We start from the raw sequence: 27,926 nt of genomic DNA on the forward strand, positions 1-27,926 counted from the left end.
AAGAACCGGCCTGGTTTCGAGTACCCCAAGGTCCTAGCGGGCGCTTCACATACTGTATGTGGGGGAATTCGGCATCATACTATATGGTGGGAAATGTACTGTCAGGGCATCATACTATATAGTGGGAAATGTGGGGGCACCATACTGTGTAAGCGGGAATGTACTTCAGGGCATCATACTGTATGGGGGCACAGATGGAGCCATGAAAGTGGTACTGTGTGGGAACACTAATGGGCTACATTAGCAATATTTCTGTGTTGATACATACAAAAAAATGTTTAGGGAAATGGCTTAGTGTAAAATAAAAATAGCCGTGATGTTACTAGCGCCGCAGTATGTGTCCCTCTTTCCTAACTTTCGAACTTGAGGGGTTTGTAAACGGACTAGCACACAAGGTGTCTTGCAGCCAGGGTATAGGAAAGTAAGTTATGCCTATAGAAACCTCTTGTATTGCTGCAATAAAGTCTGTCCTCTGGGCCCTGGACTTAAGGTACCGTCACACTCAGCGACGCTGCGGCGATATAGACAACGAGCCAACCTAAACTAGATCGCTGGAGCGTCGCTGTTTAGGTCGCTGTAGAGACGTCAAACACAGCAACTCCAGAACGATGCAGGAGCGATCCAGTGACGTAACGGTGACTCACTTATCGTTTTCGCTGGTCGTTAGCTCCATGTCAAACAGCCGGAGTGTACCGACTGGCTAGAAGGAGACGCTGCAACGCCCCCTATGCTCGTTGCTGGCGTCGTTGCTTTTGATGTCAAACATGACGATACACGCCGACCTGGCGACGAAATAAAGTTCTGGACTTCTAGCTCTGACCAGCGATGGCACAGCGGGATCCAGATCGCTGCTGCGTGTCAAACACAACGAGATCGCTATCCAGGACGCTGCAACGTCACGGATCGTTGTCGTTCTCTTTGCAAAGTTGCTGAGTGTGACAGTACCTTTACTAGGCGCTTATAGTTATCTCATACAATCCATGACAAGGGAGGTTGTAAATGCATTGCCAATGTGCAGACATTTTGGAACAGTAGTAAAATGATGACACAGGCTGAGCAGTGAGTGTTAGATCCTTGCAGTGAAGCAGTCTCCTCCCCTGTACACACAATGCTGCTGCTACTGTGGGAGGAGGAGGAGGAGGAGGAGGAGGTCAGCTGAGCTGCCTGATGGGAGGAAGCATCATATGATACAGAGGAAGGAGCTGCACTAAATGAGGCTGACATTATATCCAATGTACCGGAGTCCTGGGTAAGGTAGGATCACCCATATCTCTCCATACAACCGGCCTTACTTACTGCATTATTATAATGGCACCTTGCAGAGTCCCAAAATTCAGGAAGGGGTTTGGGTGGCCATATGCTGCTACATACTACCTACACAATACTGATCGCTTGGAATCCTGATTATATCTTGTGCATAGCCCATGTACATACTGTTTTGGGCGCACATATATGTATCCACCCTTGTAGCATGTGTGAATTGGGCACTATGGTTGACCGCTTCACTTCATGGCCTCTTATTACCGTTTGGTTATTATGTAGCAATACAGAGGCCTTAAATAATGCATGGAAGTGTTATAAGGCCTCAAAGAGGCATGTGGAAAGTATGTAATATACGTACAATTATTTATAGGGGTGGATGTATGCATTCATAATCTTTTCACTTGCTGATGTGGCTTTTAATTTAGTGCATTATCTGGCGGTATTAATTTTATTCACTTGATTCTGACACCATACATATAAGCCTCAGTTTCCCCCACTGATATCCGACTAGACCATAGATGTCAAACTCTTGCCCGTGGGCCAAATCTGGCCCGCATGGTGGTTCTATTTGGCCAGACAAAAGAACTCCAAATCCTTTGTGGGGCCATTATACTATATGGAGCACTATGTGGGGCCATTATACTGTATGGAAGACTATGTGGGGCTATTATACACTATGGAGTACTGTGTGGGGCCATTATACTGTATGGCGCACTATGTAGGGACATACTGTATGGAGCCCTTTGTGGGGTCTATTATTCTGTATGGAGGACTATGTGGGACCCAATATACTATATACTGGTTGGTTCACGACTTTGTCCAAGTTTTTCATTTTGGCCCTCTGTGTGACATCCCTGGACTAGACCAATGTATTAAAACGTTATAATCATCCACATTTCCTGTTGTGCTACAGTCGCTGACATTCTTCGGAGTACTTCTTATGGGAAGTCTCATGACTGAAGCATCTCCAGATATAACTGAGTTGGCCGCCTTCGTACATAGTCGCCTCTCCAGAATGTTTGCATATGAAAATGGATCCTATGTCTATAAAAAGAGGTTTTGTCAGAATTTATGGGGAAGGATCGATATACAGTATAATTCCTGTAATCTGGCATTTGATCATAATATATGGCAATATTTCCTTTGATTACGTTTTAATTAGATTAAATGGGGTATTTTTACTATAGCCATCCCTTTTTGAAGATTCTCAAAATTGAGTCTTCTCCTCTATCCCCTATCTTGAATGGAGCGATGGTGCGTATGCTCGATCTCCGCTCCATTTATAGTCCATAGGACTGCAGGCTGCCGAGCATGCTCATCTCTGCCTCCCCTCTGCAGAACTCTCTTCTCATAATCAGTGATGGCCATAGAGGTCGGGCCACCATCGATCAGTAAGTAGGGAATAACTTTTAATTGTAGTGATATCTATTTCGTGCATTGTTACGGGCAATTGAATGCAAAAAAAAAAAAAATCACACTTACGTAAAATGAATTCTTATGTATTTGGTGCAGAAAATATATAACATTTACCGTATATGTGCGGCGCTATCATGGGAAACTGATGTGTTGTCATAACAGCCGTGGCCTGAGAAAGCCCCCGTCACTGCATTTTTGGTCTTTTTGTGGGTAGACTTCAGAGGAGAATGTTTTTTTTTTTTGTTTTTTTTTCTACAATATACTGCAATACTCTGGTACCTTATAACATATATTGCAGTATCAGATGATCACAGGTGCAAGTCCCCCAGAAAATAAAGTAAAAAAAAATTCAAATCAACCCCACCCCCATTAAAAACAAATAAAAATAAAAATAGAAATATTTTTATTGCTGTGTCCATAAATGTCCAACCTATGAAAGTATAAAATTATTTGAAACGATTGTTAAATGTAGGAAAAAGGAAAAAAAAATTGAAATGCCAGAATTGCATTTTTTTTTTGTCGCCACAACACCGCAAAAAAGCGATAAGAAGCGATCAATCAACTTATCTACCCCAAAATGGTATCCACAGAAATGTGACCAAGTCCATACAAAAAAAGCCCTTTTAGGCTATGTTCACACTTTGCGGTTTTTGCTGCGGATCCGCAGCGGATTTGCAGCTGCGGATCCGCAGCCGTTTTCCATGCAGGGTACAGTACAATGTTACCCTATGGAAAACAAAAACCGCTGTGCCCACTTTGAGTTTTTCCGCTTGAAAATCCGCTCGGATTTTCTGCGGAAAAAAAGAAGTTGCATGTCAATTCTTTCTGCGGATTCCGCAGCGGTTTTCCACCTGCACCAATAGGAAAGTGCAGCTGGAAACCCGCAGTGGAATCCGCAGTAGAAACCGCACAAAAAACCGCAGTGAAAACCACCGCGGTTTTGCACTGCGGTTTTTCCAAAACAGGAGCTGAAAAATCCGCAGGAAAAAAAGGAACGTGTGAACAAGCCCTTACAGCTCTGTCGACGTAACAATGAAAACGTTATGGTCTCGGAAATTGGTGACACAAGCAAATATTTTAAACTTTTTAGAAAGTATTTTTACCACTTGAATAAAAATATATACATGTTTGGTATCAAAAGGATCGTATTGATCTCAAGAATCATTTAGCAAGTTTTATAGCTCAGTGAAGGTCGTAAAAACAAAGTCCAAAAAAACTATATTGCGTTTTTTTTAAATTTATTATCAATTTCACTATAATTGGATTTTTTTTTTCCCCCAGTACATTGTATGGTAAAGTGAATGGTGTTTATAAGCCCTCATATGACTATATCTACGGAAAAGTAAGAAAGACTCTTGAAAGAAGGGGGCAAAAAAATAATATATTGCCCGATCACAAAGGGCTTAAAAGGACATGGTTACAGAGCATACAATTTTTGTACTAAAAGTAGTTCTCCACAAATATTTTACCTGGCTTACATTGAGAAAAATTAACAAAATTTGCGTTAAAATATTCCTATTATTTTTCCTTAGTGTTGTGCAATTTTTATAGCTGTTTTTTTTTAGTCAATGTGCAAAATTGCCTTCATTCAGCTACTAAAAGGTAGAGCAATCTGTTAAATTTTACAGGCACAAAATGGAGTCTGATCTCTGAGGTAATTTGACATTAACAGAGCAGTTTAGGACTAGAGTAAGCGCAGGCAGAGCTGCTGGACAGCCGAAAGCAGCTAAATGCAGAAACCTATGGCTTTTGTGTAAAGTCACGATGCACAAATACCGTGGGATGCAGGAAATTACACAACATGTCTGTTGGTGACAACAAAAATGGCTGCCATTACTACTCCCAGGCTCCATTCGCATGTGTTTGTTGTGAATATCAGGTGCATATCTCCTAGCTTTCCTCCAGGATTGAATGGCATGTGGGCATATTATTGTGGTCTTGCATCGTTTATTTAAGAGTCCATAGGAAAGGTGGGTAACCATGGGAACTATAATGGTAGCCTTATTGTTTGTTACCAAATGGTGTTCTGCCATGATCCCAAAGGATATGTGAAGACTGAGTTATTTAAAAACTATGAGTTTTTCAAATGGAAAACCACTTATTTGAGAAATTTTTAGAGAAGTTTTTCTTTTCCTGAAGTGATTCGGAAGAGTTTGGATATGCTCACAGAGTTCATTGGCAAACTTTTGGGTGTGGACTCTGCATTTTAAAATACTGCTTTCTTCCCATTCATTCGAAAGAGTAAATGGCGCACGCCACATCTTTTATCAAGTGTAAAAAAAAAAGAAAAAAAAATTGTTTTTGATGCGCTTTTTAAAGAGGAAATGTACCAAAAAAAACACACACAGTATTGAAATTAAAAACCCATGTGAAATCAAGCAGGAAAAATGTCCCAAAAGAAGCATGAAAATGGGATAAAAAAAAAGTGTTTTCCTAAAAAACCATATAAAGAAACATGCTTTTTTGAAGCAGTGATTACAAATGTGTTTTTCTGGCTGAAAAATCCATGTAAAAAAAACTGTGAACATAAATCCTTTTGGAAGGTTTTTTTTCTGACACTTTTTTTGTAGCCTTTTGGACAGTGCCTTGTTTGGAGCAGATTCCCTTTTAAAATAAGTGACACGCACTTTGTTTTGTTTTTCCCACCAAGGTGAACGTATGAACAATAGAAATGAATTGGAAGATTCTTCCAACTGTTTTGCTAGCGATTTTTCAGGTGTTTTTTGTAACGCACCCGATCAAAAAAATCCTCAAAAACTTTTGCCTGCACATAGCTAATGCATATTACTATTTATTGGTTACAAGCAAAGAAAAGCCGTCCTGACACAGATGGACTTAGTCCTCCTCCATCTTCTCAGCCTCTGGTAGTAAAGAAAGATGGTCTGACCCTTTGTTCCATTTTGGATATTTTGAGACTGCCTATAGGGAACAGTGAATCATTCATCTCTTAATTACAGAGGACCTGTCAGTCACCATAAATATGTAATTTTTATTCCTGTTGTAAATGCTGCTATTCTCCTCAATACAGCATTGTTTTTCTTTGTTCCCGCTCCATTCCGTTCCTGAGATATGGCCCCTTCTTCACTGTGTACAAATCTGTTCTTGTTAGGCTGGGGACACACACAACGTATAAAAATAAGGTCCGTTTTACACGGACGAGAATCGCACAAATGTTTGCAAAACAGTGATCCGTGTGCAGTGCGAGGATGCGATTTCCTCACATCAAATTATCCGTGTGTCATCCGTATGGCATCCGTACGACGATATTTTCTCCCCGGCTTGCAAAACAGACATAGAATGGATCCAATGCCCCATACAAATATTAGTAAAAACATATATACAGTATATATACTGGCCCACGCCAGATTTTTACGCGATTTAACCCTTTATTCTAACAGCTAGAGTCCCCAAATTTTGCACACATACACTTCTAACATTAGTAGTCAGGAATATGTAATAAAATAAGGGATATGAGATGGTTTACTGTATGTAAACCATCTCATATCATGTCGGGTTTGGGAAGGAGATAGCAAAAGCCGGCAATTGAATTCCCAGATTTTCCCCTATCTAGCGATATATATATATATAATTTGTTCTATTCTAACCTGTCAGTGTGATTTTACTGTAGACTGCGCTGAATTGCCGGCTTTTCTATAGAACACCGCTGCGTATTTCTCGCAAGTCACACTGATGGTCCGTGTGTAATCCGATTTTTTTTCTCACCCCCATAGACTTTCATTGTCGATTCTCGGCCGAGATACGCTGACAATCGCAGCATGCTGCGATTTCACTCAGATCCTGAATACTGCCGAGAAAACAGATAATAGGAGCTGCCCCATAGTTTAACATTGGGCCAAGTGCTATGCGATTTTTTTTTTTATCGCATTGCACTCGGCCGTATTACGGTCTAGTGTGACTCCGGCCTTAGTGTACAGATTTATGTTTTTAAAACCTGGTGTAAATGCTGCTGTTCTCCTGAATCTGGTTCTGTTTTTCTCTTGTTCCTGCGTCTCTTCATTCCTGAGATATGCCCTCCTCTTTCTTGTACATACATCAAGCTATGTTAGCCAAAAAGGTGTGGTCCTCCCAAACATACCCACGGAGAAGAGTTAAGGACCACTCCTGTTATGACCCCAATGGCGAGGGTCTCAGAGGAACGTGGAAGTCTGCAGAATACAAAAATCCAGCTCATAGGGCAGTGGTAGCTGGGTTGACCATATATCTACTCCTAACGCCAACACTAGAAGTAGCCGGGGATCATTCCTACGTTGATTCTAGATGACACGCTCCAGCCGGAGAATCTAGCTACCCCTAGTAGAGGAAAACAAAAGACCTTTCTTGCCTCCAGAGAAGGGGACCCCAAAGCTGGATAGAAGCCCCCCACAAATAATAACGGTGAGGTAAGAGGAAATGACAAACACAGAAATGAACCAGGTTTAGCACAGAGAGGCCCGCTTACTGATAGCAGAATAAAGAAAGGTAACTTATATGGTCAACAAAAACCCTATCAAAATCCACACTGGAAATTCAAGAACCCCCGAACCGTCTAACGGTCCGGGGGGAGAACACCAGCCCCCTAGAGCTTCCAGCAAAGGTCAGGATATATATTTGGAACAAGCTGGACAAAAATACAAAACCAAAACAAAATAGCAAAAAGCGGACTTAGCTGATATAACTGGAACCAGGATCAGTAGACAAGAGCACAGCAGACTAGCTCTGATAACTACGTTGCCAGGCATTGAACTGAAGGTCCAGGGAGCTTAAATAGCAACACCCTTAACTAACGACCCAGGTGCGGATAAAAGGAATGACAGAAAAACCAGAGTCAAAAAACTAGTAACCACTAGAGGGAGCAAAAAGTAAATTCACAACAGTACCCCCCCCTTAGTGAGGGGTCACCGAACCCTCACCACGACCACCAGGGCGATCAGGATGAGCGGCATGAAAGGCACGAACTAAATCGGCCGCATGAACATCAGAGGCGACCACCCAGGAATTATCCTCCTGACCATAGCCCTTCCACTTGACCAGGTACTGAAGCCTCCGCCTGGAGAGGCGAGAATCCAAGATCTTCTCCACCACGTACTCCAACTCGCCCTCAACCAACACCGGAGCAGGAGGCTCAGCAGAAGGAACTATAGGCACAATGTACCGCCGCAACAAGGACCTATGAAATACATTGTGAATAGCAAACGACACAGGAAGATCCAGACGAAAAGATACAGGATTAAGGATTTCCAATATCTTGTAAGGCCCAATAAAACGAGGTTTAAATTTGGGAGAGGAGACCTTCATAGGAACAAAGCGGGAAGAAAGCCATACCAAATCCCCAACGCGTAGTCGGGGACCCACACCGCGGCGGCGGTTGGCAAAGCGCTGAGCCCTCTCCTGTGACAACTTCAAGTTGTCCACCACATGATTCCAGATCCGCTGCAACCTATCCACCACAGAATCCACCCCAGGACAGTCAGAAGGCTCCACATGACCCGAAGAAAAGCGAGGATGGAAACCAGAGTTGCAGAAAAAAGGCGAAACCAAGGTGGCGGAACTAGCCCGATTATTAAGGGCAAACTCAGCCAACGGCAAGAATGTCACCCAATCGTCCTGATCAGCAGAGACAAAACACCTCAAATAAGCCTCCAAAGTCTGATTGGTTCGCTCCGTCTGTCCATTAGTCTGAGGATGGAAAGCAGACGAAAACGACAAATCAATGCCCATCCTACTACAAAAGGATCGCCAGAATCTGGAAACGAACTGGGATCCTCTGTCTGACACAATATTCTCAGGGATGCCGTGCAAACGAACCACGTTCTGGAAAAACACAGGAACCAGATCGGAAGAGGAAGGCAGCTTAGGCAAAGGAACCAAATGGACCATCTTTGAGAAGCGATCACATATCACCCAGATAACGGACATGCCCTGGGATAGCGGAAGATCAGAAATGAAATCCATGGAGATATGTGTCCAAGGTCTCTTAGGGACAGGCAAGGGCAAGAGCAAACCGCTGGCACGAGAACAGCAAGGCTTAGCTCGAGCACAAGTCCCACAGGACTGCACAAATGACCGCACATCCCTTGACAAGGAAGGCCACCAAAAGGACCTGGCCACCAGATCTCTGGTGCCAAAAATTCCCGGGTGACCTGCCAACACCGAGGAATGAACCTCGGAAATGACTCTGCTGGTCCACTTATCCGGGACAAACAGTCTGTCAGGTGGACAAGACTCAGGCCTATCAGCCTGAAATCTCTGCAACACACGTCGCAGATCCGGAGAAATAGCTGACAAGATAACTCCATCTTTAAGAATACCAACAGGATCAGCGACTCCAGGAGCATCAGGCACAAAGCTCCTAGAAAGAGCATCGGCCTTCACATTCTTTGAACCTGGTAAATACGAGACAACAAAATCAAAGCGGGAGAAAAACAATGACCAGCGGGCCTGTCTCGGATTAAGGCGTTTAGCAGACTCGAGATACATCAGATTTTTGTGATCAGTCAAGACCACCACACGATGCTTAGCACCCTCTAGCCAATGACGCCACTCCTCAAATGCCCATTTCATGGCCAACAACTCCCGATTGCCCACATCATAATTTCGCTCGGCAGGCGAAAACTTCCTAGAGAAAAAGGCACAAGGTTTCATAACAGAGCAACCAGGGCCTCTCTGCGACAAAACGGCCCCTGCTCCAATCTCTGAAGCATCCACCTCAACCTGAAAGGGAAGTGAGACATCGGGCTGGCACAAAACAGGCGCCGAAGTAAACCGGCGTTTCAACTCCTGGAAAGCCTCCACGGCAGCAGGAGCCCAGTTAGCTACATCGGAGCCCTTCTTGGTCATATCCGTCAAAGGTTTCACAATGCTAGAAAAATTAGCGATAAAACGACGGTAGAAGTTAGCGAAACTCAAGAACATCTGTAGACTCTTAACTGACGAGGGCTGAGTCCAATCAAGAATAGCTCGGACCTTGACTGGGTCCATCTCCACAGCAGAAGGGGAAAAAATGAACCCCAAAAAGGGAACCTTCTGTACACCAAAGAGACACTTTGAGCCCTTGACAAACAAAGAATTTTCACGCAAAATTTTAAAGACCAACCTGACCTGCTCCACATGCGAATCCCAATTATCAGAAAAAACCAAAATATCATCCAGATAAACAATCAAAAATTTATCCAGATACTTCCGGAAAATGTCATGCATAAAGGACTGAAAAACTGAAGGCGCATTGGAGAGCCCAAAAGGCATCACCAAGTACTCAAAATGACCTTCGGGCGTATTGAATGCGGTTTTCCATTCATCACCTTGCTTAATGCGCACAAGGTTGTACGCACCACGAAGATCTATCTTGGTGAACCACTTGGCACCTTTAATCCGGGCAAACAAGTCAGACAACAGCGGTAAAGGATACTGAAATTTGACAGTGATCTTATTTAAAAGCCGATAATCAATACAAGGTCTCAAAGATCCGTCCTTTTTTGCCACAAAAAAGAATCCCGCACCAAGAGGGGAAGAAGACGGACAAATATGTCCTTTCTCTAGAGACTCCTTGATATATGAACGCATAGCGGTATGTTCAGGTACCGACAGATTAAACAGTCTTCCCTTAGGAAATTTACTGCCTGGGATCAAATCTATAGCACAGTCACAGTCCCTATGAGGAGGCAGTGCACTGGACTCAGACTCACTGAAGACATCCTGATAATCAGACAAATACTCCGGAACTTCCGAAGGCGTAGAAGAAGCAATAGACACAGGCAGGGAATCCCCATGAATACCACGACAGCCCCAACTTGAGACTGACATAGCCTTCCAGTCCAGTACTGGATTATGGGTCTGTAACCATGGCAGCCCTAAAACAACCAAATCATGCATTTTATGTAAAACCAGGAAACTTATCACCTCGCGGTGTTCAGGAGTCATGCACATGGTAACCTGTGTCCAATACTGCGGTTTATTTGCTGCCAATGGCGTAGCATCAATACCCCTAAGAGGAATAGGATTTTCTAATGGTTCAAGAGTAAAACCACAGTGCTTAGCAAATGACAGATCCATAAGACTCAGGGCAGCACCTGAATCTACAAACGCCATGACAGGAAAAGACGACAGTGAGCAAATCAAAGTTACAGACAGAATAAATTTAGGTTGCAAATTACCAACGGTGACAGGACTAACAACCTTAGCTATACGTTTAGAGCATGCTGAGATAATATGTGTAGAATCACCACAGTAGTAGCACAAGCCATTCCGGCGTCTATGAATTTTCCGCTCATTTCTAGTCAGGATTCTATCACATTGCATTAAATCAGGTGTCTGTTCAGACAACACCATGAGGGAATTTGCGATTTTTCTATCACATTGCACCGAATTAGGTGTCTGTTCAGACAACACCATGAGGGAATTTGCGGTTTTGCGCTCCCGCAACCGCCGGTCAATTTGAATAGCCAGTGCCATAGTATCATTCAGACCTGTGGGAATGGGAAAACCCACCATAACATTCTTAATGGCTTCAGAAAGGCCATTTCTAAAATTAGCGGCCAGTGCACACTCGTTCCAATGTGTCAGCACGGACCATTTCCGAAATTTTTGGCAGTACACTTCAGCCTCGTCCTGCCCCTGAGACATAGCCAGCAAGGCCTTTTCTGCCTGAATCTCAAGATTGGGTTCCTCATAAAGTAAACCGAGCGCCAGAAAAAACGCATTAATATCAGCCAATGCCGGATCTCCTGGCGCCAGCGAAAAAGCCCAATCCTGAGGGTCGCCCCGTAAGAACGAAATAACAATTTTTACTTGCTGAGCAGAGTCTCCAGATGAACAGGGTCTCAGGGACAAAAACAATTTACAATTATTCACAAAATTCCTAAATTTAAACCTGTCTCCGGAAAACAGTTCAGGAATCGGTATTTTAGGTTCTGACCTAGGATTACTGATAACATAGTCTTGTATGCCCTGCACACGAGTAGCCAGCTGGTCCACACTTGTAATCAAGGTCTGGACATTCATGTCTGCAGCAAGCATAGCCACTCTGAGGTAAAGGGGAAGAAGAAAAAAAAAAAAAAACTCAGAATCTTCTTTCTTATAATCCCTCTTCTGCAATGCATTAAACATTTAATACTGGCCTGGCAAACTGTTATGACCCCAATGGCGAGGGTCTCAGAGGAACGTGGAAGTCTGCAGAATACAAAAATCCAGCTCATAGGGCAGTGGTAGCTGGGTTGACCATATATCTACTCCTAACGCCAACACTAGAAGTAGCCGGGGATCATTCCTACGTTGATTCTAGATGACACGCTCCAGCCGGAGAATCTAGCTACCCCTAGTAGAGGAAAACAAAAGACCTTTCTTGCCTCCAGAGAAGGGGACCCCAAAGCTGGATAGAAGCCCCCCACAAATAATAACGGTGAGGTAAGAGGAAATGACAAACACAGAAATGAACCAGGTTTAGCACAGAGAGGCCCGCTTACTGATAGCAGAATAAAGAAAGGTAACTTATATGGTCAACAAAAACCCTATCAAAATCCACACTGGAAATTCAAGAACCCCCGAACCGTCTAACGGTCCGGGGGGAGAACACCAGCCCCCTAGAGCTTCCAGCAAAGGTCAGGATATATATTTGGAACAAGCTGGACAAAAATACAAAACCAAAACAAAATAGCAAAAAGCAAAAAGGCAGACTTAGCTGATATAACTGGAACCAGGATCAGTAGACAAGAGCACAGCAGACTAGCTCTGATAACTACGTTGCCAGGCATTGAACTGAAGGTCCAGGGAGCTTAAATAGCAACACCCTTAACTAACGACCCAGGTGCGGATAAAAGGAATGACAGAAAAACCAGAGTCAAAAAACTAGTAACCACTAGAGGGAGCAAAAAGTAAATTCACAACACACTCCCCCTTGTCTAACAAAACTAGATTTATGTAAAAGAGGAGGCCATATCTCAGGAACAGACAGGCGCAGGAACAAAAGAAAAACAGTACCAGATTCCAGAGAACAGCAGCATTTACACCAGGTATTAAAAATACAAATTTAAATGACAAATTTATGGTAAATTTCACCTCTGTAAAGGTGCATTGAAGTAACAAAGATATTATCACAGTCAAGCATTCGTACTGCCTTTCCATTCACTTGGGGTATATAAGTGTCTGCCTCCTCAGGCAAGCAGTTTGATTTTTTTTTTTTGGTTTATGGAACACCCTTTTAAAGTTAAATGTTTTTTTTTCTATGTGACTTCGCCCTAAATTAATTGTCTAATTGATATTAAAAGTATTTTTGTATTTCCTCTGCAGGGACCCAAAAATATCATTCCTCTTCTAAAGGTGTCCATCGCCAACCATGATTCACAGCTTGTTCCTCATTAACCCTTCGGGTGACATCTTCTTAGAGAAACACTGGAAGAGCGTCGTATCCCGTTCCGTCTGTGACTACTTTTTTGAGGCACAAGAAAGGGCATCCGAGGCGGAAAATGTTCCCCCCATCATCCCGACACCTCACCACTACTTACTCAGTGTTTATAGGCACGCCATATTTTTTGTGGCCGTCATCCAAACTGAGGTGCCGCCACTTTTTGCGATCGAGTTCCTTCACCGCGTGGTCGACACATTTCAGGTATGACTTTATTCTCGATGACTTCTGTTATTCCTGTTAGTGTAATATCCACAGATACTAGGAATTTACGTTCTGCGGACTCGATTGCAACAGTATTGTCATGTGGAGTTTGTCGTCAAAAGAGGTTGCGTTTTTTTTTTTTTCTCCCCATGACGGAAAAAAGTTGAGGCTCTGCGGAAATACATTGTGCTGGGATTTTTTTCTTATTTTGTGAGGAAGGAGAATGATAGAAGACTAGCTCAGACTCGAGGTAAAATACCAAAAAATATACTTTACAATATATTGTACAAAATTTGCAATATTACCGCCATACAGTGCACAGATAGTTCCACCGAAATGCTCATATAACAAAGTTATACAATTCCAAAGTAATTTTATCAAACGGTGCCTTAATAATATCACCTGACACGGCTCAGTTGAGAGGGCCCAGGTTTTAATTGTGACCCCCTTATGTGAATTATTCTGTGGGGACCAAAAAAATTTGCAGTCTCGGTATAATCCAGCCTTGACTTTCTCAACCTAACAAAGATTCAGCATAATTTGTATTTTATTTATTTCCGTATCTGCTATTACCATGCTTAGGAGTCCAGTGGGCGGACCTAATCAGCGAGTGATGGATATCTCTACACTCTGATAGAGGGAAGGCTGTCAGTCACTGATTAGGACCGCCCATTGGACTCCTAAGCATAGAAATGGGTATGTTAATAAAAAAGTTATACTGAATATTTTCCCATAAACCCATATATCAAACTGATCGGCCCTTCCTGCTTTATAACATACTGCTGGCAGATCTGACGTAGCATTCAGTGTCACAGATTACCTTTAAAAATTAACGTAAGAAGGTTATGGAAAGTAGCGAGAAGCCTTTAATGCTATTTATCTTAGACAAAAATGGTGAAATTAGTCAAGAAACTCTGAAAAGGCGTTAGGTTATTCCCCATATAATGTTGTCCTATTCTTCCCATTAGGATTACTTTGGGTCTTGCTCGGAAGCCGTCATTAAGGAAAATGTTGTGGTGGTCTACGAGGTCCTCGAGGAGATGTTGGATAATGGATTCCCACTTGCCACTGAATCAAACATCCTAAAGGAGCTGATCAAACCTCCAACCATCCTACGAAGTGTGGTGAACACCATTACAGGTAACAATCAGATCTATATCAATACATGGGGCTTTACACATACTTAAAGGGGTTGTCCGGTGAAAGCAAGTTGTCACCTATTCAAAGAATAGGTGATAACTTATTGACCTGTGGGGGTCCGACCGCTGAGATCCGCACTGATCGACACAACGGAGCATTGTTATTCCCCTTAGAATGCTTGACTGCTGCTCCATTCATTGCATATGGGGCTGTCGAAACCTATGTTCGGCTTTTTCCGACAGACCCATAGTCAATGAATAGAGCAGTGGGACCTGCCGCTTCTTTTTGTAACAGAGAAAAAAAAGTGCCACATAGCGGATAAAAAAAAAAAATCCCCTTCTAACAATCAGATCCTAGCAGACGGCCCCCCACCCATTAACATCCGCAGGTGTCTTGTTTTGACTAGATGACCCTCATACACATTCGAGCAAGTTGGGTGAATCTGTTGATTTTGGAGGGACCGGCAGCCTGTCTTATGTGTATGGAGGATTTCAGACTCTTTCTGGACAGATAATATCAGGACAAAAAAGGATCGGCATGTTAGACTTTAATGTCCCATGCTTTTGTCCCGGGAAATGAGCTGCTGCCAGAGATGTCTGGTAGCAGCTTTTTCTAATTTTTTTATTGAAAACACATGCACACTCAGACTAACCGAGCATGCATGTGTATGGTGGTTTTGGTGGGAGAATTATGTCAGCCCAATGCGCAGCATCTGTTAGGGTTTCTTTTGCAGTTACCAAAAAAGTGGACAATCCCTTTAACAGGAAGCCATTATGCCAGTGATTCTTGAATTGAACCTGCCTTTGTTTTCAGGCAGCTCAAATGTGGGCGACCAGCTCCCGACAGGACAACTCTCAGTGGTTCCATGGAGAAGAACAGGGGTGAAATATACCAACAATGAGGCCTACTTTGATGTAATAGAAGAGATAGACGCCATCATTGATAAATCAGGTAAACAAATCCTCTGATGATATATTGCGTGCCTGGTAAACTAGTATGAGTCTATTAAACTGAAGAGAAATATAGAAAAAAAAATACAGAAACAAAAATATATAATAAGGAGCTACAGCGCAAATGTTCCTTAATAAATGTGATATTGGTCCCCCCCTTAAAAAAAAAAATATATATATATATATATATATATATATATATATATATATATATATATATATATATGGGCATCCGAATGCGATCTTATGGTTATTTGGTTATTTCTATTGCTTAGACCCAGAGAGACCTTTTTATAGTGGTAGGAGATTTAGCTTTATATAAATAAATAAATAAATATATATATATATATATATATATATATATATATATATATATATATATATATATATATATATATATATATATATATATATATATTGTTTCAAATTCTCCACAAAGGTATACAGTAGCCTAAAATTGAAGCCTACTGTATACCGTAGGAACCCAATAATAATAACAGTATGCAGTAAGATTCTCAAAGTAGTGACTATAAACAGTTGAAAGGTTATCATTTTATCATTTAGAGTATTTGGACTTATTTAGGTATTTTTGTAACCTAACTTCATGCATTTTTGATTGACAATACATTTTTCAATAGGGTCACATTAAAAATTTCGGACCGTTTCTCTTCTACTGCCTCTATGTATCACTGTACATAACAAAATGATCTGCCAGTGAATCAGCCAGTGAGCTCTTCTGACGACAACATCTGTAACTAGTCTATAACGATCAACTTTGGCAGCCAGAATTCACTTTTGCCCTTGGCATCTTCAGCTCTGGTTGTCTGTGGTGTTAACTATGCCTTCAACGTCACGATGTTACAAGAAGTCTAATGACTAGGCCCCGCACAATGTCATGAAGAACATTGCACCATGATATTCCAGGGTCTTGTAAAGGTGCTGGGTGCAGAATTTAAGACCAACTGTTTTAATGAACAAGACCAGGGCGGTGTAAATCGAATTACTCATCATTCTGTGGCTCTTATCTCTCTTCTCCTGAATCATTTTCTTCGTAGATTTACAGTATGACAAAATTAAAGTTCAACTTTCATCTGGCCATTAATCAGCTTAGAAGATGGTTCAGAATAGAAATAAGAGCTACAGACCTTGTTGTCAGACAAGGAGAGTGATGGATTCATTGGTAAGGCATTCTGCTATGTACTGTGATACATAGAAGCTGTAGATAACAATCGGTACACAATATGTAATAAAACCCCTAATGCAAGAACTTAAAAAAAAAAAAAAAATACATACATTTGAAGTAAAAAATGACTCCTACAGAGGGGTCTATATCCTCTACTTCTGCATATATGCATAGGAATTGGAGGTTTGCACCAAAAAAAAGAAACCTGGGCTTTCACAACTAAAATGTTTTTTGAAAATGAGTCCATACGGTATGATGGACATAAAATGACACAAAGTTAAAAGGTAGAGCTTCGCTTTTCAGGTAAAAATCTGTTCAGAATGGAATTCTAATAAGTCACAGATGTTTCTAAGATTACATTAACCCCTTCACAACATATGACGTACTTGTACGACGGCAGAGGGTCACGTTCTTCTGTGCGCCCATGCTTGTCATGACGATTTTCCTGTAAAAGCCAGCCCGTCGTACAAGTGATCAAACAGTTGCAGTTTAAAGTCCCCTAAGGAGACTATTAAATACCGTAAAAAAAAATATAAAAAACAAAGTTCAAAACACCCGCTCTTTTTGCCCCATTAAAAATAAAACCCTCCCACAGCCCCATATCCCGAAAAATTAAAGCATTACGGTTCTTGGAAAACGGCTACTAAAACAAATTCTTTTAATTTTTTTTTTTTTTTTGGCATTTAAATAAAAAAAACAAAACCCGTACAAGATTCTAAGTGCCATGCCAAAGGGGTTTGAACGCTTCTTCAGGGGATCGGGGGATTTGCGAGCACGCCATTTTCACCAATGTTATCAGGAAAGCTGTACACATCTCGTGGCTGACATTTAATTGTTTTTTTTTCCTTCTTCTCTACAGGTTGCACGGTGGCTGCAGAGATTCAGGGTGTGATAGACGCCTGCGTAAAGCTGAGTGGGATGCCGGATTTAACGTTGTCTTTTATGGTAGGGTGGTCTGTAGGGGACACAAATTTAGAGCCCCTCGATTTGCAGATTATCTCTTTTATAGGGTGAAAGAGAATGCTTAATCTCGCTAGCACCATCTATTAAAGATGTCCTGGTAAGCCAACGTCTGAGCCTTTTAACCAATAGGCTGCATTTCCCCTGTAACTGGGGCTAATATACCAGCCTCCGCTACAGGAGAAATCGCATGAAAATAAAAAATATTTAAATACACACACACACAGATCTTATTGTGATCATATGAGGGGTACACTGTATAAAATGAATGAAAAATAAATTTAAAAATAATAACAGGTAAAAGAAAGTACCCCTGTCAATCTAAGTTGCTGTTTAAAAAATGTCCAAAATATATATATATATAAATATTTTTACTGTACGGAGAACAGACTTTTAAATGTATGTTAGTGGTCTTGCATGGTCATAAAAAATGGGAAATACAAACAATCATTTCCTTTATTTTTCCACCAACATCAGCAAAAAAAAAAGACAATATGACAGTGGCATAAAAATGTAGCGCTATATCTCACAGAGAAAACGATGCATATCTTTATATCTCTATACTATACTATAATACTGAGTTGACTGATGGATTCTCAGGTAACACTTTCTGCAGCCAGTAATAGAGAACACAAATCCAATTGCAAAAATGATTCTTAGCCCCAGTTACATGCATTTATGTATGAAAAAAAATTCTGAGAGGGTGGATAACCGGTGCAATATTTAGGCCATGGATGTATTGAGCATCCAAAGGAGGAAACCTAACTGGGATAATGTAATTATTTAATTTACTTATATATCTTGTTTTTATGATTTTGCAGAATCCTCGTCTTTTGGACGATGTGAGCTTCCACCCCTGTGTGCGCTTTAAGCGCTGGGAATCGGAACGGATCTTGTCCTTTATTCCTCCAGATGGGAACTTCCGACTGCTGTCTTATCATGTCAGCGCCCAGAAGTAAGAAGCGTAAAAATGGTTTATTCTCAGAAAGGCTCCCCCCAGCTATAATATAATAGATGTACATTAAAGGAGTATTCCCATCTTCTAAAGTATCTAGCTAAAATGTGCCATCGGTGGTTGGCAGACCTCTGGACCTCCGCTGATCCTGAGAATGAAGGGGATGTAGCACTTGTGTTTCTTTGCATACTTTTCACCAGGAATTCCCTGCACGGTGGCGGCATTGCCTGCACGGTGGCGGCATCCCAGCCAGTCAGTTGTGCAGTGGAACAGCTGTGAATGGTGACTGTTTGCAGTTCCCTGCACACAATGGTCGCCAGGAGCCGCACTGTGCAGGGGATACAGTGCTACACCAGAGCTGCTGAGCCTTCATTCTCTAGATCAATACTTGTCCTAGAGATCTAAACTGGATTTTTAAAGGTGCAGTCCAGGGTTTAAAAAGAAAACAGCTGCTTTGTTCCAAAAACTGTGTGACCTCTGCCTACCGGTGATGTATGGTATCGCATCTTAGCCCCATTTATCTTTGAGACTGAGCTGCAATACCAGGCGCCACCTATAAACAATTGTGGCGCTGTTTTGGGAAGAAAGCAGCTGTGTCTTGTAATCCTGGATAACCTCTCCCGGCCATAAACTGTTGGTCAGACGTGCACTCACGACTTATTTGGCGCTTCTACATTCTGTCGGGTCGTCTCATTGTGCGGCATTTGATTGGTCTTGCGTTGCAGCCTGGTGGCCATTCCAGTCTATGTGAAGCATGGGATCAGTTTTCGGGAAGGGAGCAGCTCTGGACGTTTTGAAGTCACCCTAGGACCCAAGCAGAGTATGGGCAAGACCGTGGAGGGTGTGACTGTAACCGGTCAGATGCCGAAGGGTGTCCTGAACATGACATTGACCCCATCCCAAGGCACATACGTATTTGATCCCGTCACCAAGGTGAGTTGTGCAATATTCCTGAATATCGAGATGTCATGTTTTACGTGTAGTGATCTCATTATTACGTCTGGTCTCCTAGTTATTGTCATGGGAGGTGGGAAAGATTAATCCTCAGAAGTTGCCAAGCCTGAAGGGAACCATGATCCTCCAAGCCGGCTGCTCGAAACCTGATGAGAACCCAACACTTAACCTTAACTTCAAGATCCAGCAGCTCGCCATCTCAGGTACACAAATCTCTTGGCAATCTTATGTGCATGGGGGCTTCCTGACTCCCCTCTCGGGAGAAGAAAAAATAAGATTGGGCATGTTAAATTACAAAGCCCAATCCAGTTCTTTTGGGTACCCGCAGTAATAAATGTCCGCCAATGTGTTTTGGTTTGTGACTTTTTATTTTTTTTATTTTTTTTTTTAAGGGTCAATGACCTTTTTCTCAAAAGGCAACAAATATTTTTTTTCTGACTGAATCCTATTTTAAGACGTGAAATATTCCGTAAAGAAAAGGACACTAAGACATCTTAAGGTTGTTCCATATTGAAAAAAAACAGCTTTTTTTTTTATTAGTTTTTTATATATAATAAAAGTTGGGTATTTTGAATAACAACATTTATGATATTAATCCAATGACCCCCAATTTAGCAATTTAGGACGACCATTGCAATTGGGAGGAGAAAGTGGGGAGAATTAAGTTCCAAAAACAGCTGAACTTTGTGGAAAGCTTAACCCCTTAGCGACTTATGACAGACTTCCTGTCTTTGGTGCGGGCTGGCAAGTCGAGCTCGTGTCTTTCAGATGATCACAGGTTCAAGTCCCCAAAGGGGACTAAAGAATACAGTAAAAAAATGTATAAAAGTTAATTCACCCCACTTTTCCCTCTATTAAAAAATACACATATTTGGTATCGCCACGTTCATAAACATCCGTTCTATCAAAATATAAAATAAATTAATATGATCAGTAAACTGTGTAAAAAGGAAATCAAGAATCAAACTGCCAGAATTGCAGTTTTTTGGCCAATGCAAAAACGTAATGCAAAAAAGGAAATAACAGGTGATCAAAACATCGTATCTATCCTAAAATGATATCAAGAAAAATCTCTCCTCAGAATGCAAAAAATAAATCCTCAAACAGTCCCATATCCCCCCCCCCCAAAAAAAAAAAAAAAAAAAAAAAAAAAGGTGTGGCTGTGTGAAAATGACAACACAAGCAAAATTTTTGTGTTATTACAAATTTCAGAATTTTTTTTTCAGCACTTAAATAAAACAAAAACTATTCATGTTTGGTATCAATATAATTATACTGTGTAATGCAGCGGTAGGACCATAGTGAAATGGCAGTGACCCAAGCAAGTTCAATTGATCAAACAGCTGGTATCATTCAAAAGCTCATCTCGTCACGCATAAAACAAGTCCTCACATGGCTATATTGGCCTTTAAAAAAAAAAAAAAAAAAAGTTATGGCTCTTTGAATAAGGGGAGAAAAAAAAGAAAGCACAAAAATGAAAATGTCCTGGTCCTTCAGGGGTTTAAGTGCAGCGCCCCAGAGTCCTGGTCGTTGCAGTACTGTGGCTCCGCCGCTAAGGGGGGCTATGGTACGTCTGATGGCACTGAAGGAGTTCATCTGACCAGGTATCACAGACACCAATACATTTCACAGTCTGGCCTCCAGGGGGAGCTAAGGGTACTATTCATTAGGCCACTCCTCACAGTGTGGTAAAACTGGGGGTTAGGCAGGAAGTTAGAGAGAACGCTGACTGGGTTGGAACCAGGCAACACCTTGTGGCAGAGGGTGTTGTAGGGGAAGATTCGGTAGGGTCCCTGTCAGGGGTGGGATCCTGACAGAGGCCTGGCAATCAGAGAGAAAGCTACGGGACCGCGCCTGCACTTGATAGCAGCGGTGCCCTAAGAAAGGACAAGAAGCAAGATTTATTGTGCTGAGTGAGAAACGAGATCAACGCAACAGGGAGAATACCAGTAGGAGTCGTGCTGTTAGACCGAGGTAACATCCTACTGAGGCGTAAATAACCGGTGGCCGGAACGCCGAGGAAGTACAGAGCTCTAGGCATTACTTCAAACCAACGGCAGGACAGAGAGCTATAGGCGGGCTGTCTCACCTACATCACCTACGCAGACATAGGGGGCAACCTTTGGAGAGGGGCGACTCTAGGGTCCCGGAAGAGCTCCGAGCCTTCCCGTCATACGGGTGCGTCCTACCATAAGATCTGGGGGACGAGATTCAGAAGAACATCAGAATCGAGTTGTTGTGAGGGAACACGAGGAACAGACACAACAGTTGTGGGGACTATCCCGTAAGCACAGCAGGGTAGGACCACAACACACAAGCGCTAGAAGGAAGGCACAGATTTCCACCTGCAACGGGAACTCTGGAGGTGCCATCGGACCGGCCGGACTTGCGCAGCCCGGTTAACCGTATTCCGGACTGAGGCCCGACTCAGAGGCCCGGTACCGGGTACCCCCTCAGCCCTGCGGCAGTGGGGGCGCTGCAAACTTGGCGTCACGAACAGGATCTACTTAAGCCTGAAGAATCAGGTCATGTGTGCCTTGGAACTGTGCTTTATTGTACTTGGACTGTGACTTATTGCAAGGACTGTGTATTGCCATTTACCGCCAAAAGTTCCCGCCAAAAGTCGCCGCCATTGCAGCGCCACAGGGAGCGCAGAGGAAGAAGAAGGGCGTGCCATGGGAGGAGACTACCAAAGCGGCGCCAGAAGTAGCGACCGCCCCCTCCGACTCCTGCTGCGAGAGGACGACCTACCCAGCAACAGAGGAGAACCGCCCCCTGATTTGCAACGGCGGGAACGAGGTGAAGAGGGAGCTCGACCTCGGAGAAATGGCGGAGCCAGGTGCATGCGTTGCCGCCGAATGCCAGACAGCGACGATGAGCAGCAAGTGCCCGAGCGACGGCGAGGTGATCCCGGCTTGCCCTCACCCATCAGAGACTGACTCGCGTCCACCGCCGGTGAAGGACCTGAACTCCTTGGAGCCGCCAGTGGTGGAGCCGAACCTACCTATCCCAGCCACGGAGCCATGGAGGGCGGAGCCACATCAAGAGGCCACTCCGGAAGAGCCGCGGTCCGGGCTGCAGCCGATTCCAGTGTCCTCGTCAACGGAACAGATCGACATCGGTGGAATCACATCAGGCGCAGGTATGGACGGCACCCCTACTCCCCTGGCCGATTCTGCTCTCCCGACCGATCCGGCTCCCCTGACCGATCCCGCTCCTGTGACCGCTCCTCACCCCAGCAACAATAACCGCGCCTTTACGGTGGAACGGGTGGCCCCCACCCCCCGACGTGATGGGGAAGCTGGTACCTCCCCTACCTACCAAGATGGGGGAACCCATAGATGTGGGCCCAGACGGGGTGATCCTCCGGTGGGACATTCCCTGGAACGAGCCGTATGGAGCTCCGGGGGAGAGCCTCACCCTTGCTGTGCTCACTTGGGAACAGTATAGACAATGTCTGATCCAACACTGGAAAAACCGAGATGGAACAGAACAATCTGATATGCCGAAAACGCAACGCAGGAAGCCTGCGCACAACAGGAAAGACGTGGTAAAGCGGGGGACTGTGCTAGCCTTCCACCCGAAGAGGGGTTGGGGCTCCATACAGGAACCGTGACTCCCAACTGACGTCTTCGTTACTAGTTACAACGTAGAAACTCCCTGCTGCAGTCGAGATGGTGACCCATTGCAAAGGGGGGATCAGGTGACCTACACTCGCCGCCGGAATGCACAAGGATGGTGCGCTCGGAACGTCCACCGGTGTGAGCCTGAGGGAGCGTCACCTGTTGCCGCGACCCCGATTGATCCAGATTTGACAGATCTCGTTACTATCACCACCGTCCGCCTTGTAGCAGCCACCGAGCTTGCAAGCCGGGTTAGCCTCCAAATCCAGACACCGGCTGATCTGGTGGCACCTGAGAGACCAACCACCAGCACAGACGTTGCATCGGCCGGGGACCGAAGACCACCCCCTGCACAGCCACCATCAGAGTAAGCAAAAATGCTTTAATGAATGTACATAGTTCATTGTTTTTCTCTGCTATTTTGCTGCTAAAACCCGTCCAGGGTTAACTCTTAAAGGAATCCCTTTGTTGACCCGGGATCCCTATTGTTTTTGTTTGTTTTCTACGTTTGCACAAGTTATCAAGAACTGCTGAATCATGAACAATGCATGATACAAACTCCTTGTATATAGTTTGCACCTTCTTAAAGGTGCTCTCTACTGGTTTTACATAAAAGACGGACTCTTTGCGAAGATACGGTTCTTGGAACTTGCACTGGAGTCCTTGCTGCATACGGACTTGCGGCTTGAGAAGTTGCACTACCTCATAGAGACTTGGTCCCCTCTTAAAGGGGATGTTCACATCTTGGACTTATGTACAGTGTTGCCTTAAGATGGTTAGATGGCAATAATGTCTTGAAAGAAAAAGTAATGATGCTAATATGAAGAAGTTATATGTATGAAGAAGTTATATGTAGCCAACTAGTTGATTGTAAGAAATGTTTGATAATGTGTTAGAGAATGAGGACAGAAAGTGAACCCATACGGGGTTAGTTAGTGAGTCCTCCTAGGAGCCATACAGAGATGGCTCAGTGATCTTAAACTGAAAGAAAAATGATATGTTCTATACTGTGTATAGTAGTGGAAGGACAGTAGGCCCGGGCGGAAAGGGGCGGTCCTGTAACAGAAAGGAGAGGCAGTAGGTCTGGAGCAATTAGGACAGGCGGTCCTGCAGACGTAAAGTAGGAGAATGCAAAAATGTTAATTAGCCTTATATGTGATATAAGAAGGTCTTTAGTGGATTTAGCGAGTACGTCCTTAAAGGCAAAGTTGGATTAGTGTTCAAAATTTTGCACTTAGTAGAATACCCGGTTGGGTAAGAAAAGTTATTTATAGTAAAGTTATTTAAAAGTATTTAACCATGTTTGTAACGTTCAAGTGTCCTCACCTCCCATAAAGGGAAGCTCTGTTTAAAAAGTTGACTTGTACTTGCATTTTCAAAATTGTATGTCTTTTTGCTGACATGTATTGTTGTTTTCTTCCCAGTCCAGGAGTACTGGATTTAACCGGGGGGGAGTGCAGCGCCCCAGAGTCCTGGTCGTTGCAGTACTGTGGCTCCGCCGCTAAGGGGGGCTATGGTATGTCTGATGGCACTGAAGGAGTTCATCTGACCAGGTATCACATACACCAATACATTTCACAGTCTGGCCTCCAGGGGGAGCTAAGGGTACTATTCATTAGGCCACTCCTCACAGTGTGGTAAAACTGGGGGTTAGGCAGGAAGTTAGAGAGAACGCTGACTGGGTTGGAACCAGGCAACACCTTGTGGCAGAGGGTGTTGTAGGGGAAGATTCGGTAGGGTCCCTGTCAGGGGTGGGATCCTGACAGAGGCCTGGCAATCAGAGAGAAAGCTACGGGACCGCGCCTGCACTTGATAGCGGCGGTGCCCTAAGAAAGGACAAGAAGCGAGATTTATTGTGCTGAGTGAGAAACGAGATCAACGCAACAGGGAGAAATACCAGTAGGAGTCGTGCTGTTAGACCGAGGCAACATCCTACTGAGGCGTAAATAACCGGTGGCCGGAACGCCGAGGAAGTACAGAGCTCTAGGCATTACTTCAAACCAACAGCAGGACAGAGAGCTATAGGCGGGCTGTCTCACCTACATCACCTACGCAGACATAGGGGGCAACCTTTGGAGAGGGGCGACTCTAGGGTCCCGGAAGAGCTCCGAGCCTTCCCGTCATACGAGTGCGTCCTACCATAAGATCTGGGGGACGAGATTCAGAAGAACATCAGAATCGAGTTGTTGTGAGGGAACACGAGGAACAGATACAACAGTTGTGGGGACTATCCCGTAAGCACAGCAGGGGAGGACCACAACACATAAGCGCTAGAAGGAAGGCACAGATTTCCACCTGCAACGGGAACTCTGGAGGTGCCATCGGACCGGCTGGACTTGCGCAGCCCGGTTAACCATATTCCGGACTGAGGACCCAGAAGCCTTCAGTAAAGAGGTAAAGAGACTGCAACCTGGTGTCCTCGTTATTAACTGCGACCGGCACTACACCGCACCACTACCACCATCCATACCTATTATTTGGGCGCCCCTCAGCAGGGTCACGGACCGGGTCTAGCCACCGTGACAACCCCAGAACAGAGACTCAGAGGCCCGGTACCGGGTACCCCTCGGCCCTGCGGCAGTGGGGGCGCTGCATAAGCATGGCAAGCTCCCCCTCCTCCTGTTTGAGGCTGTTGGTTGTCCTGCATTGCAAAATGAGTCACACATGTTCTTATTTATTATCGATATTTGTTAATCAATCATTATCTAAAGCGAACGTCATTCCTTTAATTCATCTTTTTGTATGTCGCCCCCTGTAGGCTTGAAGGTGAACAGGTTGGACATGTATGGTGAGAAGTACAAACCCTTCAAAGGAATTAAATACATGACCAAGGCTGGAAAGTTCCAAGTCAGAACATAAAGCAAGATGAGATTCTATGAACTCCGAATTTCTATCAACACCTGTGAAGTTTCCAAATGCATCTACAACATTGTACTTGTGTATATAAAAAGGAGATGTGATTGCAGTGTGTGTATGTAGATCACAAGTAGTGGCTGTGTCTTGTATAGGTCATCAGACATATGAGAGAGGTACCCCTATAAATCCATGTTCCAACACCACCTACTGTAAGAGCTATACATAGAAAAGACAGGACTTTACTGAAATATATAAAACTGGTGCTGGATCACACAATTACAACCACCATATCCAGAGCTGGGAACCTCGAGGGCAAGGCTCAAGGGGAGGAGCCTAGCTTGCTGATCCACCCATGAGGAAGTGATATGAAGCTTTTCTTCTTTGTGAGTTGATGTGTGTACTGGGATATAATTTACCAATCTTCATGCATCTTAGCACTTCATGGGGGCATATCTAGAGTCACTGACTAGTTTATAGTGGGCAGTGTGTTGTGGTCCTATGCGTGTGGTTCTGCTGTGTCTACTGAAGTACCTTGCACTCCTTGAAGGGTGTACATGGCAGTACAGGACCAGACTTGCACTAGTATTACCCAGAACTGAATGTGCAATATGACAAAGCAGCTAATAATTAAGACTACTGATAATGGACGAGGAGCTGATGGAGACTTGTAAAACCAGCCCTAGGATATGTGTATGGTGGGACTCAAAATGGAGGACTCGTATTTTCCTTTCTGTAATAAACTTATTCTTGCCAGGATTTAGTTCTGTGTGTATAGTAGTATATTGTAGTTATCATTATTTATTATCCTTCAGATATCAAGACCCTTTGATGTGATGATGTATCACTAGAGTTGGTGCCAGTGTATTCGCACGTCGGCCACAACAGGGTCTACGGCTGCTGCCTGGGCGCGTCTTACATCCTATCTGCCGGCGTCCTCTGCTCTTCTTTTGATTAGCCAGCCTTGCACGATATCGCATGTGCATCACGCCGCAACAATGACGTCGTTAATGAAAAGAAGACCGGCAGACATCAGTAGGTGAGGACCTCCCGATCCTATGCAGCAGCCATGGACCACAGTCGTGGCCAATGGACTGGGATGTGCGAAGCCATTCACAGTGACTCTTATTTATCATGATTAGAGTTGAGCAATTTTTAAAAAATTTGATTATGAGCCGAATATTGTTTTTGCAATGTTCGCCAAACGTCATTGGAGTCAATGGGAGTAGAAATGAATGAATATATTCGGAACCGATCTTCAAACATAAATTCGACACAAATAGGGTACCAATATGGCAAATTAACATTCGGCGTCCGATTCCGAACATATTCGCTCAACTCTAATCACAATCTTCTATGAGATGGATCTTCTATCATGGAACTTTTTTTTCCTAAGGTAAATGCTTGTTTGCAGCGCTGTTGCACTGATGTCTTTCTGCAGACTATACCTGATGCCAAGAGAATGTGGACCTGAGGAGGGCGAGTAAAGCGCAGTTTATTCTTCAAAAACAAACTGCTGCCAGAGGGACAGGAGTTAACTGTTAAGAGTTAACTTTCTGCACCATGGTATCATTCTTGTGTGTTCGTTCTTTGATGGTTATATCTATAGATGTAAGACCGTGCACTTGGGCCAAGTAAAAAAAAAAAAAGTACAACTATGTACTTTATAATAAAACATTGAGTAAAAGACTTGGGGATATTGGTAGATAACAAAGTGACCAATGCCAGGCAGCTGCTGCCAAGGCAAATAAAATCCTGGGATGCAATAAAATAGGACCGATGCTCATGACAAGAACATTGTTTTGCCTCCGTACAAGTCACTAGTGCGGCCACACTTAGATACTGTGTACAACTTTGGTCTCCGGTGTATACGAAGAACATACAGGTGCTTCTCAGAAAATTACAATATCATCAAAAGTTAATTTATTTCAGTTCTTCAATACAAAAAGTGAAACTCATATATAGAGTCATTACACACAGAGTGATCTATTTCACGTGTTTATTTCTGTTAATGTTGATGATTATGGCT

The 27,926-nt window shown here is 43.5% G+C and overlaps 1 protein-coding gene across 2 annotated transcripts; it reads left to right on the forward strand.

The window, feature by feature from the left end:
- The first annotated feature begins 997 nt into the window (after window positions 1-997).
- Window positions 998-26,656, forward strand: AP3M2 (adaptor related protein complex 3 subunit mu 2). Of its 2 annotated transcripts, none has more exons than XM_077262216.1 (9): window positions 998-1,254; window positions 12,961-13,279; window positions 14,248-14,419; window positions 15,233-15,370; window positions 17,412-17,497; window positions 18,334-18,467; window positions 19,193-19,400; window positions 19,480-19,624; window positions 25,803-26,656. In XM_077262216.1, the coding sequence occupies exons 2-9, from the start codon at window positions 13,007-13,009 to the stop codon at window positions 25,901-25,903; spliced, it is 1,257 nt and encodes a 418-aa protein (XP_077118331.1). In that variant the 5' UTR covers window positions 998-1,254; window positions 12,961-13,006; the 3' UTR covers window positions 25,904-26,656. The 2 variants fall into 2 exon arrangements, with proteins under 2 accessions (XP_077118331.1, XP_077118332.1); XM_077262217.1 differs by having other exon boundaries at window positions 1,117-1,249.
- Window positions 26,657-27,926: the final 1,270 nt, after the last annotated feature.

Source organism: Ranitomeya variabilis, chromosome 5 (assembly GCF_051348905.1).
Source record: "Ranitomeya variabilis isolate aRanVar5 chromosome 5, aRanVar5.hap1, whole genome shotgun sequence".
Taxonomy (NCBI): Eukaryota; Metazoa; Chordata; class Amphibia; order Anura; family Dendrobatidae; genus Ranitomeya; species Ranitomeya variabilis.

Excerpts from the sequence above, each read along its gene's own strand:
- AP3M2 (XM_077262216.1), top strand. The coding sequence starts at position 13,007 with ATGATTCACAGCTTGTTCCTCATTAACCCTTCGGGTGACATCTTCTTA. Across the intron at positions 19,401-19,479 it reads TATTTGATCCCGTCACCAAG|TTATTGTCATGGGAGGTGGG; the intron begins GTGAGTTGTGCA and ends CTGGTCTCCTAG. Across the intron at positions 19,625-25,802 it reads CCAGCAGCTCGCCATCTCAG|GCTTGAAGGTGAACAGGTTG; the intron begins GTACACAAATCT and ends CGCCCCCTGTAG.